At 57.5% G+C, this 15,795-nt stretch overlaps 1 protein-coding gene across 7 annotated transcripts in view; it reads left to right on the top strand.

Annotated features, from left to right (window-relative positions):
• Nucleotides 1–15,795, top strand: part of FGD5 (FYVE, RhoGEF and PH domain containing 5) — a 123,531-nt gene that overhangs the window by 48,267 nt on the left and 59,469 nt on the right. For all 7 annotated transcript variants that reach the window (XM_024983314.2, XM_024983315.2, XM_059880132.1 and 4 more), the window contains exon 3: nucleotides 11,352–11,487. In XM_024983314.2, coding sequence (XP_024839082.1) covers nucleotides 11,352–11,487 — 136 coding nt within the window. The remainder of the gene's footprint in view (nucleotides 1–11,351; nucleotides 11,488–15,795) is intronic.

Below are 15,795 nucleotides of genomic sequence, written 5' to 3'. Positions count from 1 at the left end.
ACGACTGAGCGAGCACGCACACATGTCCAGATCCAGCCCACGGTGGAGGGGTTGGCTCTCCCAACCCCCACCTTCAGCCATACTCAAAGCAGTATAAAAGTACAGCCGGGACTTCCCTGGTGAGCCAGTGGCTAAGACTCCACGCTCCCAGTGCAGGGGGCCTGGGTTCAATCCCTGGTCAGGGAACTGGATCCCACATGTACAGCTAAGACTGGGCACAGCCAAGTAAGTGAATAAAAATAAAAACACTTTTTTAAAGGATGGTCTAATTAGCAGAATAGCTCATCTGTGCATTAAGACTTGTCTGGCCACCTCTCCTTTGGGCTTGGCCTGCCGTCTCGAGGGTATACTATCCTTTGTTTGCCAAGTAGGACTCTGAGCTGTCACCAAGCTCCGTGGACAGTCATTCAACACGAGCGCCTACTGTGCCACTCACGGACAACACCGAAGCACACGGTGAGCCCCTGACTCCTGCCGTCAGGGAGCTGGTGGCTGGTAGGGAGGCTGGCTCAGGGACTGTGCCACTCACGGACAACACCGAAGCACACGGTGAGCCCCTGACTCCTGCCCTCAGGGAGCTGGTGGCTGGTAGGGAGGCTGGCTCAGGGACTGTGCCACTCACGGACAACACCGAAGCACACGGTGAGCCCCTGACTCCTGCCGTCAGGGAGCTGGTGGCTGGTAGGGAGGCTGGCTCAGGGACTGTGCCACTCACGGACAACACCGAAGCACACGGTGAGCCCCTGACTCCTGCCCTCAGGGAGCTGGTGGCTGGTAGGGAGGCTGGCTCAGGGACTGTGCCACTCACGGACAACACCGAAGCACACGGTGAGCCCCTGACTCCTGCCCTCAGGGAGCTGGTGGCTGGTAGGGAGGCTGGCTCAGGGACTGTGCCACTCACGGACAACACCGAAGCACACGGTGAGCCCCTGACTCCTGCCCTCAGGGAGCTGGTGGCTGGTAGGGAGGCTGGCTCAGGGACTGTGCCACTCACGGACAACACCGAAGCACACGGTGAGCCCCTGACTCCTGCCGTCAGGGAGCTGGTGGCTGGTAGGGAGGCTGGCTCAGGGACTGTGCCACTCACGGACAACACCGAAGCACACGGTGAGCCCCTGACTCCTGCCTTCAGGGAGCTGGTGGCTGGTAGGGAGGCTGGCTCAGGGACTGTGCCACTCACGGACAACACCGAAGCACACGGTGAGCCCCTGACTCCTGCCCTCAGGGAGCTGGTGGCTGGTAGGGAGGCTGGCTCAGGGACTGTGCCACTCACGGACAACACCGAAGCACACGGTGAGCCCCTGACTCCTGCCTTCAGGGAGCTGGTGGCTGGTAGGGAGGCTGGCTCAGGGACTGTGCCACTCACGGACAACACCGAAGCACACGGTGAGCCCCTGACTCCTGCCCTCAGGGAGCTGGTGGCTGGTAGGGAGGCTGGCTCAGGGACTGTGCCACTCACGGACAACACCGAAGCACACGGTGAGCCCCTGACTCCTGCCTTCAGGGAGCTGGTGGCTGGTAGGGAGGCTGGCTCAGGGACTGTGCCACTCACGGACAACACCGAAGCACACGGTGAGCCCCTGACTCCTGCCCTCAGGGAGCTGGTGGCTGGTAGGGAGGCTGGCTCAGGGACTGTGCCACTCACGGACAACACCGAAGCACACGGTGAGCCCCTGACTCCTGCCCTCGGAGCTGGTGGCTGGTAGGGAGGCTGGCTCAGGGACTGTGCCACTCACGGACAACACCGAAGCACACGGTGAGCCCCTGACTCCTGCCGTCAGGGAGCTGGTGGCTGGTAGGGAGGCTGGCTCAGGGACTGTGCCACTCACGGACAACACCGAAGCACACGGTGAGCCCCTGACTCCTGCCTTCAGGGAGCTGGTGGCTGGTAGGGAGGCTGGCTCAGGGACTGTGCCACTCACGGACAACACCGAAGCACACGGTGAGCCCCTGACTCCTGCCCTCAGGGAGCTGGTGGCTGGTAGGGAGGCTGGCTCAGGGACTGTGCCACTCACGGACAACACCGAAGCACACGGTGAGCCCCTGACTCCTGCCCTCAGGGAGCTGGTGGCTGGTAGGGAGGCTGGCTCAGGGACTGTGCCACTCACGGACAACACCGAAGCACACGGTGAGCCCCTGACTCCTGCCCTCAGGGAGCTGGTGGCTGGTAGGGAGGCTGGCTCAGGGACTGTGCCACTCACGGACAACACCGAAGCACACGGTGAGCCCCTGACTCCTGCCCTCAGGGAGCTGGTGGCTGGTAGGGAGGCTGGCTCAGGGGTGCAGGTTTCTGCAGTCGTGTAACGGTGGACGAGAGCCCCCGTCTCGCTGGAGAGGCGGAGAAGGCTTCCCGGAAGAGGTGGTGTGTGGCTGGACTGTGAGGGGCAAGGGGAGCAGGAGGCAGGCAGGAAGGAATTCTGGAACAGCCTCGAAAGAGGCGCAGGGATGGGGAGGGACCGGGGCGTGCAGGGGGCAGGGCGGTGGTGGTTTGGCTGCGCGTGACGGCTCAGAACAGCAGAGATGAGCCAGGAATCACTGGGACAGATCCCCTCAGCTTCCCAGGGGACCCCTTTGGACACAAACTCACAGAACGTCGTGGTGGTGGGGCCTGCAGAAGACCTCTGACTCCCTTGTGTCGCAGATGAGGAAACAGGTCTAGGGAGAGGAGAGAGTCCACCCAGCAAGCTGGTGACAGAGGTGGGATTACCACCGGGTCTTAAGAGGTTGAGACGTTCTGGCCTCTAGCTCAGACCGATTGTAGCGAATCCACCTGCCTGGCGCTGTGCCGAGCAGTCCACCCACCTCATGCACACGCATCGTCTCGTAAACCCTGGAGGGGGAAGTGCTGTTAGCATCTCCATTTTACGGGTGAGGAAACTGAGGCAGGTTAGGCAGCTGACCTCAGGGCATTGGGCTGACAAGGGGCAGAGCTGGGGCCTGACCTCGGGAGGTGGAATCCTAACCCTTGTGACCTTTAACGTTATCCTCTCCCGTGGCCCCAGAGATGGGGTCTGGGGTCAGTGGTCCAAGGGGGGCCACCTGCCCACAGTGTGGCCACTGCTGAGAGCCAGACACGCAGAGCTCTTCACCCACGTCCTCCCCGGCATGCCACGTTGCAGGAAGCAAAGACCGTTACCCGAAGCCAGAACCAGAGAGAACGTCATGCTGGCAAGACCGGGGCTCTGGCCTACGGTTTTCCTCTTGTCGTTACCTCTTTATATCAGTCTGTCGTGTTATGTGGCCTCTGCAGAGCGTCCAGAGGTAGTCATGTGTTCTCCCTGCACCTCTGAACCTCATTTGATTTTCTGTAAAGGAAGTCTTGGGAGTCATACTTACATTTCTCTTTGAATAGGAATTACTGTAGTGTTTGTTTGGGTCAGGAAGAGGCTGACCTGTGATCAAGGAGAACAGAATTCCTTGACAATCCCCGTAAACCGCTTCAAAGCCACTGCTGCTGCTAAGTTGCTTCAGTCGTGTCCGACTGTGTGCAACCCCGGAGATGGCAGCCCCCAGGCTCCCCTGTCCCTGAGATTCTCCAGGCAAGAACACTGGAGTGGGTTGCCATTTCCTTCTCCAATGCATGAAAGTGAAGTCACTCAGTCGTGTCTGACCCTTACCGACCCCATGGACTGCAGCCCACCAGGCTCCTCCGTCCATGGGGTTTTCCAGGCAAGAGTACTGGAGTGGGGTGCCATTGCCTTCTCCATCAAAGCCACTGGGAAGGCTAAAATAACAAAGACAGACAGTAGCAAGTAGGGATGAGGATGTGAAGAAATCAGAACCCTCAGCGCTGGCAGTGGAGTGCAAGATGTTATGCTAAAAATAGTCTGGCAGTTCTTCAAAATGTTAAACGTAGAGTTACCGTGTGACCCAGCCATTCCACACCTGGGTGTGCCAAGAGAAATGAAAACATACCTCTCCAAAAAACTCTGACGTGAATGCTCCTAGGAGCACTCTTCAGGCTAGCCGAGACGTGGAAAAAGTCCAAGTGTCTCTTGAGAGATGGACGGACAAGCAGAATGTGGCACAGCCGTGCCATGAAGTGTTAGTGGCCACTGAACAGAGTGCAATACTGATACATGGCCCTTGAACGCACTGTAGTAACAGAGAAGCCAGACACAAAAGAATAATGACTTGACTGTATGATTCCATTTGTATGAAATGTTTAGAATAGGCAGAGCCATGGGCTTCCCCAGTGACTCAGTGGTAAAGAATCTGCCTGCCATGCGGGAGACTCGGGTTCGATCCCTGGGTCAGGAGGACTCCCTCGAGATGGAAATGGCAGCCCACTCCAGTATTGTTGCCTGGAGAAGTCCATGGACAGAGGAGCCTGGCGGGCTACAGTCCAGGGGGCTGCAAAGAGTCGGACACGACTGAGCGACTAACACTGCTACTACTGGAGGCAGAAAGTGAGTGAGTGGTTGCCAGAGGTTGGGGAGGGAGAGGAATGTGGCTGATTGCTAAATGGTACATGGTTTCGTTTGGGGTTGATGAAAAGTTTCTAAATTAGATAGTGGTGATGGCTGCACAGCGCCGTGCCTATACTAAAAAGCATACTAAAAAGCGCTGGATTGTACCCTTTAAAAGGGTAAACCTCTGGTATGTGAATTACATGTCAATAAACCTGTTACAACAAGACAACAAATCCCTATAAAGCCCTGAGGCGTGTGCTTGAGGAAGAGGGGTGTGGCTGTCGGAGGCCAGAGAGCGGGGATGCACTGCTGTTTCTACTTAGTGCGAAATGGAAACTGAACTTTTAGAAGAGCCTCTCCTTCAATCATGCTTCTGGGAAGCATTACAAGCACTCTCCCTTGGCTGACCCTGAGTGTGGGACGCGCTCCCTCCAGAGGGAGCGAAGCAGAGGCTCACGCCAGGAGAAGACTGCAGGCAGCAGCTGCTCTCAGAGCCTGCCCGCTCCCCCCCAACCAGGCCAACGAGCGCACACAGTCCAGTCTCAACACCCGTTTTCACAGCTGTGGGTGTCTGCTTCTCCATTTTACAGATGCACAGACTGAGGCCCACCAGCCGGCCATGCAGCAGGTTGGCGGTGAAGGCAGGCCTCTCAGGTCTCTGAGCCCATCTTCCTGGGTGGTTTCCACTGCCTGAGGTTCAGAGCCCCAGTGCAGGTGACACCTGTATCCAGGACAACTTCTGAGCCTTTGAAGAAGGGGGACTGGTGAGGGGTCAGGTTTGAGTGACCAGGAAATAATCAGGGCAGAAGATGTGTCCTGGAGAAGGTCTGGAGGGATGTTTGAGTGAACTCTGAAGGTGCTGAGATCAGAGAGTTAGACTCGTGTCTGAGGATTTGGAAATCCCTGGTTTTGCACCCAGCCCTCTCCTCCATCCGCTTCTAAGCTCTTCCAGCCGCCCCACTAACGAGGATAGTCATATTTGCCGAGTCCGTCATCCTGTCTCCTCCGTCTCAAACTTTCCAGCTCCCAGAGATCGCAGTGCTGAAGCCCCTGCACTGCCCCCCCCCCCGCCCCCCCGCCAAGCTGGAGAGCTCCAGGGAGGTTCCAGCCTATCTCAGAGGAGCCAGGGGCCGTGACATCTGCAATCTGGCCTCCTCCCACATGTCACTGCACCAGCGGGGGCAGAGCGAGGGCCCTAGGCGCCCGCGAGAGGCTCCCGCAGGGGACAGCCTTCCCGCTTTATGAGTTACGGGGCCCCTTTGGCTGTGCTCAGGGTTACGGCTCCCAGTGAGTGTCACTCCGGGTGGGATTTAACGGGCAGAGCCGGACCGCCCCGGGCCAGTTTACAAAGCGCTAGTTCCCCCACGTGGGTGCTCATGTCCTTTTACGACTCCAGGCTGCTGGAAAGGACTGTGCTCATTTGGAGGGTCGTTTAGGGTAACGAGCTCTGAGCAGCTTTAATTTATGTTCCCTTTAAAGCACAAGTCAGCCCAGGGGGAGGACACAGCCCTGTGGAGACTAGTCTTGGGGATTTAAAACTTGGCCCCTCTGCAGGCTGGCCAAAAGGGGCATATTAAGGTCGCATCCTGTTCTCACTGAAGCCCACAGTGAACCAAGATAGTCATCCCCACTGCGGCTTAGAGACAGAGAGGCCTTGCCTGAGGTCACACAGCGCCTCTCCTTGATCTGATGCCGAAGTTCTAAGCCATTTGGTCTCGAAATCAACAGTGCTGACCACGTGGCATTTTTGTCCATTTTCCTAGCATGTGTCATTACCCTTGATTTGCAGATAAAAAAAAAAAATGGGCATGGAAAGTTGCAGTAACTTGCTTGAAGTGGTAGAGCTGGGATTCTCAGCAGGCGGTCTGAGTTCTGGACCGGTCCTCCCAGCCAGCACTTTGCAGTGTGCTGCAGTGCTCCTCCATCCCTTCACGGGCTTGCTTTTTGAAGTAGGAGCTGCCTCGCCTTTGGTGAGTCAGTGAGTGCGGGAATGGAAGATTGGATGGTTGGGTTGGATGGATAGAAGCATCGCCAGGTGGGTGGGGGAGCGGATGGGTAGTTGGACAGATGAATGGGTAGGCGAGTGGGTGGATGGAGGGATGGGGGGACTGGTGGAGAGAGGGAGGGAGGGCGGGCTGAGTGGCTCTACGGACAATGGGTGAAAAGTGTGTGGATGGGTGAGTAAGTAGACGGGAGCTGTTTGGGTCAGACGGCTTCTCATGTGTAATACATCGGTGCATCCAGAGAAGGTGTCTGGAGGCAACACCTCACCTAGTTATGATTTTTTAAACAGAACTTTTATTTATTTATTATTTGATGTTTGTTTGTTTGACTGCGCTGGGTCTTAATCACAGCACTCGGGATCTTTAGTTAACAGCATGTGAGATCTAGCTCCCTGAGGGATCAAACCTTCACGCCTTGCATTAGGAGTGTGGAATCTTAGCCACTGGGCCGCCAGGGAAGCCCCCCTCGTTATGATTATAACGGGCATTTCGCCTGGAGAGGCCATGGAACAGTGTGTGTTTGTTTACCACTGTGTTACCGGTACCTACAGTACAGAGTCTGAATGGAACCAGATAGCTAAAAACACAGACCTTCCCTAGGGCCTGCTGTGCAAAGGACCTGTCTCACAGGTTTATATTGATTGACTGGGGAAATGGATTTTCCAGTAGTCATGTATGGATATGACCGTTGGACTATAAAGAAAGCTGAGCACAGAATTGATGCTTTTGAACTGTGGTGTTGGAGAAGACTCTTGAGAGTCCCTTGGACTGCAAGGAGATCCAACCAGTCCATCCTAAAGGAGATCAGTCCTGGGTGTTCATTGGAAGGACTGATGTTGAAGCTGAAACTCCAATACTTTGGCCACCTGATGCAAAGAGTTGACTCATTGGAAAAGACCCTGATGCTGGGAGGGATTTGGGGCAGGAGGAGAAGGGCACGACAGAGGATGAGATGGCTGGATGGTATCACCGACTTGATGGACATGAGTTTGGGTGAACTCCGGGAGTTGCTGATGGACAGGGAGGCTTGGCATGCTGCGGTTCATGAGGTCACAAAGAGTCGGACACGACTGAGCAACTGAACTGAACTGAACTGGGGAAATGGATGAACCCTCTGTGAGGGTTCCCAGTCTGTCCCCCAAGGGAGGAAGAGATTACTCACCAAGGACATGAGCTCTCCAGGGCGTGTCGGAGTGTTTGGGCAGAAGTTATTAAGAAAGCATGTCTTGGAGGTGTTTTTCCTCCCCTGGGTTTGAAGACCAGCCTGGTGGCAAATATCAAAGTGTGTAGACGCAGTTCTGTTGACACTAGTGGCCCTAGACTATTTTATTTGCTTATTTAACTAGTGAGTCCAGTCTAAGATAAGGTCTGTCACTAAGGCTTCCATTGACTCTGTCAAGGCGTGGGATTACAGTCACTTTTTTATGTTGTGAAAGCGTATTTTTCATGGCAGTTTGCCTCCATCTGTTATGCTCACAGTCCCTCAATAGGACTGAAATTAACGAGCCAGAATATCATGAGAGCACCCCAGCCCTTGTCTCCTGACTCCCCTCTTAGATCTTTCTAGAAAACAAAAGCGAGAGGAAGAAGTAGATTAAAGAGAGCCCGGGACACGGTTCTAGCCAGAAGCTGAGGTTGGCTTGAGGACAGATGGTGGATCCGTGCTCACTGGGTTTGTCTCTGAAGGTCTGTGCACCTTCAGGGGAGGGCAAGGGCATCGTCGTCAAACACGTCATAGATGAATAATCGTGTGGTTTATTTTAAACTGTTAGAAGAATACGTACTGTGACTTCATGGGTGTTATCAGGATGAGGTCAGAATAGAAGCAGATGTTAAAGACAAGCTGACTTTAGACGGCAGCTGGTCCAAAGTGGGGCAGCCGTGATCAGCCAAGCCAAGCTGGGAAGGAGGCTTGGCCTGGCTCTCCATTATTGAGTTATTATGTGCCAGGCACTGTTGTGAGCGTCTTGCAGTATAATTCGTTGACCCCTCCCAGCAGCTCAATGAGTTGGGCACTGCTGAGGCTTAGAAAGGTAGTGTAATACATGGCCAGGATTTGAACCCAGGCAGCCCCAGCTGGGAGTTGTGCTAGGTCGCTCAGTCGTGTCCGACTCTTTGTGACCCCATGGACTGCAGCCCGCTAGGCTCCTCTGTCCATGGGGATTCTCCCGCTGCTGCTCCAAAAGGAAATAAAAAGAGCACAGAGAACAAGAGCAAAGCCCATGTGCCCTTGCAGCCTGAGTCAGCTGCATGCGGTGGTGCGTTGAGGGAACCCAACTGGGCCCTCTCTTCATGTCTGTTAAATGGGATCAAGTGTAGGCAGAGGCCTTGTATATCGGCCCCCATTTGCCACGTGACCTTGAGCCAGCCCCTCCCCATCTCTGGAGTTTTGGGCATCCATGAGCTCTCTCCCCAGTGTCTGCTGCAAGGAGTCCAGCCCTTGCCTGGCTTGAGGCAGAGCCCCCCAAGTTCCCGGATACCTGGCAGTGTCTGACGCTGGGGAGACTTCATGGCAGCACCTGGGCGCAAGGATGCCCAGCTTCCCGTGCCCCTGGGTAGCAGAGCTTCGCCCAGCAGGCTGAGCTGCTAGGCCAAATGCCAGCAGCAGGACTCCCCCAAACAGTTTCAGCAGGAGGGTGGCAGGATCAGGCGGGGTCTGAGATCATCCCTCTGGCTGCCGGGTGAAGAGATGGGAGGGCAGCCCCAGGGAAGGGGCGCCAAGTGGAAGCGAGTGTTACAGACCTCCAGGCAAGCGATGGCCTGGGCTCCGAGGCTGTGATGACAGAGAGGCCAGTGGAGTCGGGGAGGGTGTGAGGGTGAACTCGGGAGACGGTCAGTGTTCAGGCCCGAGGTACCCAGGTTTCCGACTTGCTGCCCGGGAGGATGGAGGCAGTACTGGCCTCATGGAATGAGTTGGGAAGTGTTCCCTCTTCAACTTTGGGGGGACATTTTTAGAATGACTGGCATTCCTTCTTCCTTGACTGGTAGAATTCGTCGTTGCAGTTGTGTGATTGCCCGTGTGTGGCCTTGTTTCTCCCTGTGAGTCTGTGGTCTGTCCACTGCTCTTTCGTTTCGCTCTGCAGGACTCCCTCGAACACCTCCTGCAGCGCAGACTTTGTTGTCACAAGCTGCTGCGGGTTTATTTAGGGATGTCTTAGCGTCCAGCTCAGTTCTGAAGGACAGTTGTGTGGGACTCAGGGTTGGTTCTTAGCTGACAGGTTTTTTTCTTTAAGCATTTTGAATATATTGGCCCTCTACCTTGTATCCTCCAAATTCTGTAAGAAATCTTCTAATGATCTTAATGAGATTCCATGCATGTTACAGAAAACCCCAAACGAACTTTTGGGCCATCCCATTGTTTTGAAAAAGAGAAAGGCAGAGCTGGAGCCAGAAGAGCGAGCGGTGAGATAGCTGAGCGGGTCCTGGCTCCAGCCTGGGTCAGGGCTGTGCCTCCGCACACCGGTTCATAACTGCAAGCCCACGCTACACACGCACACACAGACACACACTCACACCCACCCACCATGACTGCAGCCCCAAATACACACACACACACACACACACACACTGTACACAGCTCCAGCCTGGGTCAGGGCTGTGCCTCCACACACAGGTTCATAACTGTAAGCCCACACTACACACACACACACACACACACACACACACACTCACACACACCCACCATGACTGCAGCCCCAAATACACACACACAGATACACACACACAGCTCCAGCCTGGGTCAGGGCTGTGCCTCCACACACAGATTCATAACTGTAGGCCCACACTATACACACACACACACACACCCCCACCATGACTGCAGCCCCAAATACACACACACACACACACACACACATACACACACACACAGCTCCAGCTTGGGTCAGGGCTGTGCGTCTGCACACTTGTGCATGGCTGCAAGCCCACACTACACACACACACACACACAGGTCCACACTACACACACACACACACACACACACACACACAGGGCATCAGGAGTCCAGGCAGGAACAGGCCGCTTCTCCCTGATCATCTGGCTCTTGGCCCCCATGTGGACCAGAGGACTCTGGTCTTTCTTGGGGCAGACCTGGAGAGAGATATCCGTGGTCTTTCTGGTGCCAGGAATAGCCTCTCCTTGCACCACAGCCTAACACTCATGTCCTCCCCTGATGTACCCTCCAGGCCATGCTTCCCACTGCGTGGACCAGGCCTGAGGCAGGGGTCCTGAGCCTGCCTGTTGAAGGCCTGGAGTAGGGCTGGCCAGCCACTCCAGAGAGTGGAGACTCCTTCCTCATGGCCGCTTCTCCATCCATCCATCCTTCCATTATTCCCAGAGGGCAGGAATCAGTATTGATAAAAATTTAATGAGACGCTTGAATTCTTAGTATGAAGAGAGATTTTATGAGAAGTCATCTGGGACCACGTTGCCAAAGGCAGGAGGGAGCTGTTGAAGGTTCTTGAGCAAGAGAGTGAGATGTGGCCTGGATTGTCTTGTCAGTCAGTCACTCTGCTGTGTAGAGAGAGAGGCTGGGAGCAAGGAGGCTGCTGTGACGGGGCCAGTCCACCAGGCTCCTCCGTCCCTGGCATTCTCCAGGCCAGAATACTGGCATGGGTTGCTGTTCTCTTCTCCAGGGGATCTTCCCGACCCAGGGATTGAACCCGGGTCTCCTTGCAGCTAATGGGGAGAGGGGTCTGTCTTGAACAGCATGTGTAAAGGTCCTGAGGCAGCGAAGAGCTTGGACTGTCCAGTGAACCAGAACAGATGGGCGGGGGTGGGGCAGGAAGAAGGTCCTGCCTGGTCTTGCCCGTCTCTGGGTCCCCGGGAGACCCAGAGCACTCGGTAATGGCTTGTGGTGTTAGCAGGGCCCTGGCCGGTTCGCCATCCCTTGTCCGGACTGGCAGCTCTGACCCTGTCTCTCTGCTGTGTCCCCAGCGCCTACACCGAGCCCTACAAGGTCTGTCCCATCTCGGCAGTGGCCCCCAAGGAGGACCTCACATCGGAGGAAGAGCGCGGGAGCTCGGAGGAGGAAGAGGACCGCGCTGCAAGAGACCCCACCCTCCCCCACAAGGTAGGCGGGCGGCCGGTGAGATGGGGAGTCAGAGACGCGAAGGTGGAGGGTAGGCCCAATCCCTTCCGTCTCCGGCGGAAGGAGCTGTTTTCAGACAGCTGAGCCCTGGCTGGACACAGAGGCCGAGTCTCGTTCGGTGCTGCTGCCTGAAGACTTGCGGCAGACGGGGGCCACGGGATGCTGCGGGGATGACTGCTCACGTCCGCCTGGGTCCCTGGAGCCTGGGGCTTCCAGAGCCTCAGTCGGGGGGGACATGGGATAGAGCTGCCTGACTTGAATCAAGGCAGGGCTTCCCTGGTGGCTCAGATGGTGAAGAATCTGCCGGCCATGCAGGAGACTGGGGTTCCGTCCCTGGGTCAGGAAGATCCCCTGGAGAAGGGCAAGGCAACACACTCCAGTATTCTTGCCTGGAGAATCCCCATGGACAGAGGAGCCTGGCAGGCTACAGTCCACGGGGTCACAAAGAGTCAGACATGACCGAGTGACTGAGCACACAAGGGCTAGATCCCAGTGACCTCGGGGCCCTGGGCCTCAGTTTCCTCATCTGTGAAGTGGGAATTGTGAGGGTGCGATGAGTTAGGTGTGTGAGTGTTTCACGAAGATGTCCTTACTGCCTACCGTGATGCTGGAGTGAGGGGTGGGGGGATGGGCGGGGCTGGGAGAAAGTGAACCGGAAAGTGAAGTCGCTCGGTCATGTCCGACTCTCTGGGACCCCATGGATTGCAGCCCGCCAGGCTCCTCTGTCCATGGGATTCTCCAGCCAAGAATACAGGAGTGGGTTGTCCTGCCCTCCTCCAGGGGATCTTCCCAACCCAGGGATCGAACCTGGGTGTCCTGTATTGCAGGCAGATTCTTTACCATCTGAGCCACCACGGAAGCTCTGGAGGTGGACGGTGAGGCGAGGCCCAGGTCACAGTCGAGGCCCGGACCTTGTTATTGGGCATCAGGCCTTGTTCATGGTGGTGGTTACATCTGCTCGCCATCCGGTGCTGGGGTGAGCCCACGCCTCTCGCCATTCCCGACCCAATCTCCCTCCTTTCACGCACTTCCAGGACACACGGGCTGTTTTCCCGTGTTCAGGTTTGCAGAAACTGTCGGAGCCGCAGAACTTGACTGTGGCCGCACCACTGTTAGTGGTGTCCTCCAGGCGACCTCACGAGGGGCTGGGCCCCGCAGTTTAGACCAGGCTGACACCCACCGCCGGGCCACCTGGGACCAGCCTGGGGTCTCCCCTCACCTCCTGGGCGCCCTCCCATCTGCCGGGGAGAAGGGGCCCGAACGCCAGAGGAGCAGGCTCCTCCCTCGGCACCTGTTCCTCTCCATCCCCCACCCCGGGCATGCGTCTTCCCCTCCCAGCCCAGGTGAGGTGGTCCACTCTGACCACAGGCTCTTCCTCTGGGAGCGCTGGCCCGGGTGCCTGGCGCTTACCAAGCAGTTGACACGTGGGCATGAGTTTCGTTTTATCTGGTGCATTTGGTTTCTTTTGAAAGTTCACTCGCCTGTCTGCCTGGTGCTGTGAGGATGCTCAAGGCTTAGGGCCGGGGTCAGGGGGCTTTCCCACCCGCTCGGCCGCGGTCCCTTCCCCCTCCCTCCTCTCCCTGCTCCTCACGCTCTGGGCAGCGAGCTGTGCGCGGGGCACCCAGTGCTCCCAAGTCTGCTCTCTCTTTCGTTCCTTACGACAGCGCTGAAGCCGGTGGCACTTTCCCTGTTCTGCAGCCCAGGACACAGAGGCTCAGAAAGGTTAAGTCACTTGCCCAAGGCCACACTGCACGCGATTGAAGGGGCTGGAAACAGCGCTGACTCCAAACCCGGGCTTGTCTGTCTGTTTCTCTGCTGCGATCTGGTGACCTCCTCTTGCCTCTCCGCTTCCTCCCCTCCCTCCAGGAGGAGCTCTTGGCTTGGGAGGAGTGGGCGTGTGGGGAAGGGAGGTGAGCTCTGACTCTGGCCCTTCTGGGCGTCGCTGGGGTCGGGGATCCTGAGAGCAGAGCGCCCTCGCTGTCCTCGGGGGTCGGCCCTCACTCTGACGCTGGGCCTGGGGCTGGGTCCCCACAGAGCTGAGGGACTGAGAAAACAGTGGGGCCCCCCACGTGCAGCTCTGTGTACCCCGTGATGGTTCCCCACTTTCCCCTGGGACCACCTGCGTCTCTCCACTCCTGCTGTGTTGCCGGCCACTTCCCACCATGAGAAGGACCATCCCGTTGTTTCTGAGCGCCAAGAGGGAGACATAGCAGGCCAGACCCCCCAGGCTGGTCAGTCCACTCTCGGGAGCCCAGCCTCCTCACCTGCCAGACGTGGACTGCGTGCCCCCCCCAGCCTGCCCCCCCCAGCCTGCCCCCCCAGCCTCCCCCCCCAGCCTGCTCCCCCCAGCCTGCTCCCCCCAAGCCTGCTCCCCCCAGTCTGCCCCCCACAAGCCTGCTCCCCCCAGCCTCCCCCCCCAGCCTGCTCCCCCCAGCCTCCCCCCCCAGCCTGCTCCCCCCAGCCTGCCCCCCCCAAGCCTGCTCCCACCACTTCTTCCCTGTGAGGCCTTCCTGACGCTGCAGCGGTGCAGGCCCCTGTGGGCATCAGGTCTTCATCACCCGAGACGTGCTCCACTGGGGGGTCCTCGTCACGTCTGAGATCCCCACAGGTGAGGGCTCAGTACCCCGGGGCGCTCATTCCTGGCCCCGGGCCCTCACCGGGGCACCTGGTGTGCAGTTGGCTGTGTATCCTCCCACACCTTCTCCGCTGTGTCCCGCTGGCATACATCATTCATTAAGTGTCGGAAATGGACAAAACGGATGGCATTATTTGTGCTGATGTGATTTTTTTTCCCCGTAAACCGTGTCAAGCTCTGAGAAGCAGGGCCGATCACTCAGTGGGGTTCGCTCGCTGGGGTCTTAGACATTGTCCTGCGTCAGTGCAGGGAGCTCTCGCTTCATTTTCTTCGTGCCCGGCGCTTCCAGTGTCTGGCTGTGCTGTCGTTTTTCGGCCCTCCCCTCGCTGAGGGGCATGTGGAGTGTCTCTGGTGTTTGGGGAATAACTCATCTGTTCGTCTGCACGCAGGCCCCCGGCCTTCGTGCAGCGTGCAGGGTGCCTTAGTTGAGGCGGGCACACTTTAGTTGCAGCACGTGGGAGCTCCTTCCCCGACTTGGGATTGAACCCCCAGGCTCCCTGCATTGGGAGCTCGGAGTCTTAGCCTCCTCTGCTCTGTGGACAACACCGCAGGGCACCCGTTCGTACCCCTCCTCACACACACATTTTTTCCTGCGGGTGGATCCCGGGAGAGGGCAGAGCTGAGAGCAGGCCGGTTTCAATCAGTATCTGTGCCTCCTGATCAAGCTCCCACCACAGGCTGTTGCAGGGCGCTCCCTGGCAGTCCTGGGGGGTGAGGGCCCCTCGACCGCTGGGAAGTTTCTAGACGGAGCAGTCTTTCCTGGGGTGGGGAGGTGGAACATTCACTTCTTATTCTTCCGTCTTCCACCCTCTCTGAAAATTCTGCTTTTCCAAAAAGCAGACCTCACCTCTCTGTGCCTCTGTCGCGTCCTGGGGGCAAGGGGACCCAGATTTCCACTCCAGCGGTCTCAAAGGGGCAGCCCTGGCCTGGGATGGCCTCCCCTGGACCTTGGGCGTGTGTGGGGATATGGTGGTAAGCCCCACCCTTCCTCCAGGGTGATACGGTTTATGGTTTACGTAACAATAAATAAAAAGTGCTGAGCCCCACCCACCCTTCCCAGATGTTTCGGGCCTACCCAGGCAGGAGGGGAGAGATTTTTGCAGCAGGACAGGAAGCTGAGCCCAGCTGGTCCACCCACCTGTCTGACCTCTCTCGCTCCCACTCGTGGACAGACAAAGGGTGTGGGTTGAAGGAAAGAGGGGGCAAAAAAGGAGAATTGAGCCGGACCTAAAAATAGATCTAGCAATGAAAGGAGACATAAGCTGGCTGGCCAGTTCCCCTCCCGACAGTGTGCCCGGTTTTCAAGCTAACGGGGACTTTTCGGGCAACATACCAGCTCCCCCTAGATCAGCCCGGGAGTTGGTGGCCCCTCGGGTTACCTCCTCCCTGGCCGGACTCCTGTTGTCGCCAAGGATGTTGTTTTCTTGGACGGGTCCACCCCTGACCCCAGCCCTATCCTCTGGAGCAGACCTGTCCTGCCTGCCTACCCTCTCTGGTCCCCGCCCAGGCAGGATGCCCCCTCCCGGCTGCACCCAGGGTCCTGGGGGCCCAGCCCGGCTTCCTTGCTGGCCTCCTGCCCCCAGCTTCACACCTGCAACCTCACCCTGACCATCCGTCAGGGTTAAAGGATCCGCTCGAACCCTGGTCACCTCCAC

The sequence above is a fragment of the Bos taurus genome, chromosome 22 (genome assembly GCF_002263795.3).
Source record: "Bos taurus isolate L1 Dominette 01449 registration number 42190680 breed Hereford chromosome 22, ARS-UCD2.0, whole genome shotgun sequence".
Classification (NCBI taxonomy): Eukaryota; Metazoa; Chordata; class Mammalia; order Artiodactyla; family Bovidae; genus Bos; species Bos taurus.
The sequence above is the reverse complement of the archived record's forward strand: the minus strand, read 5'-3'. Positions and strand labels throughout refer to the sequence as shown.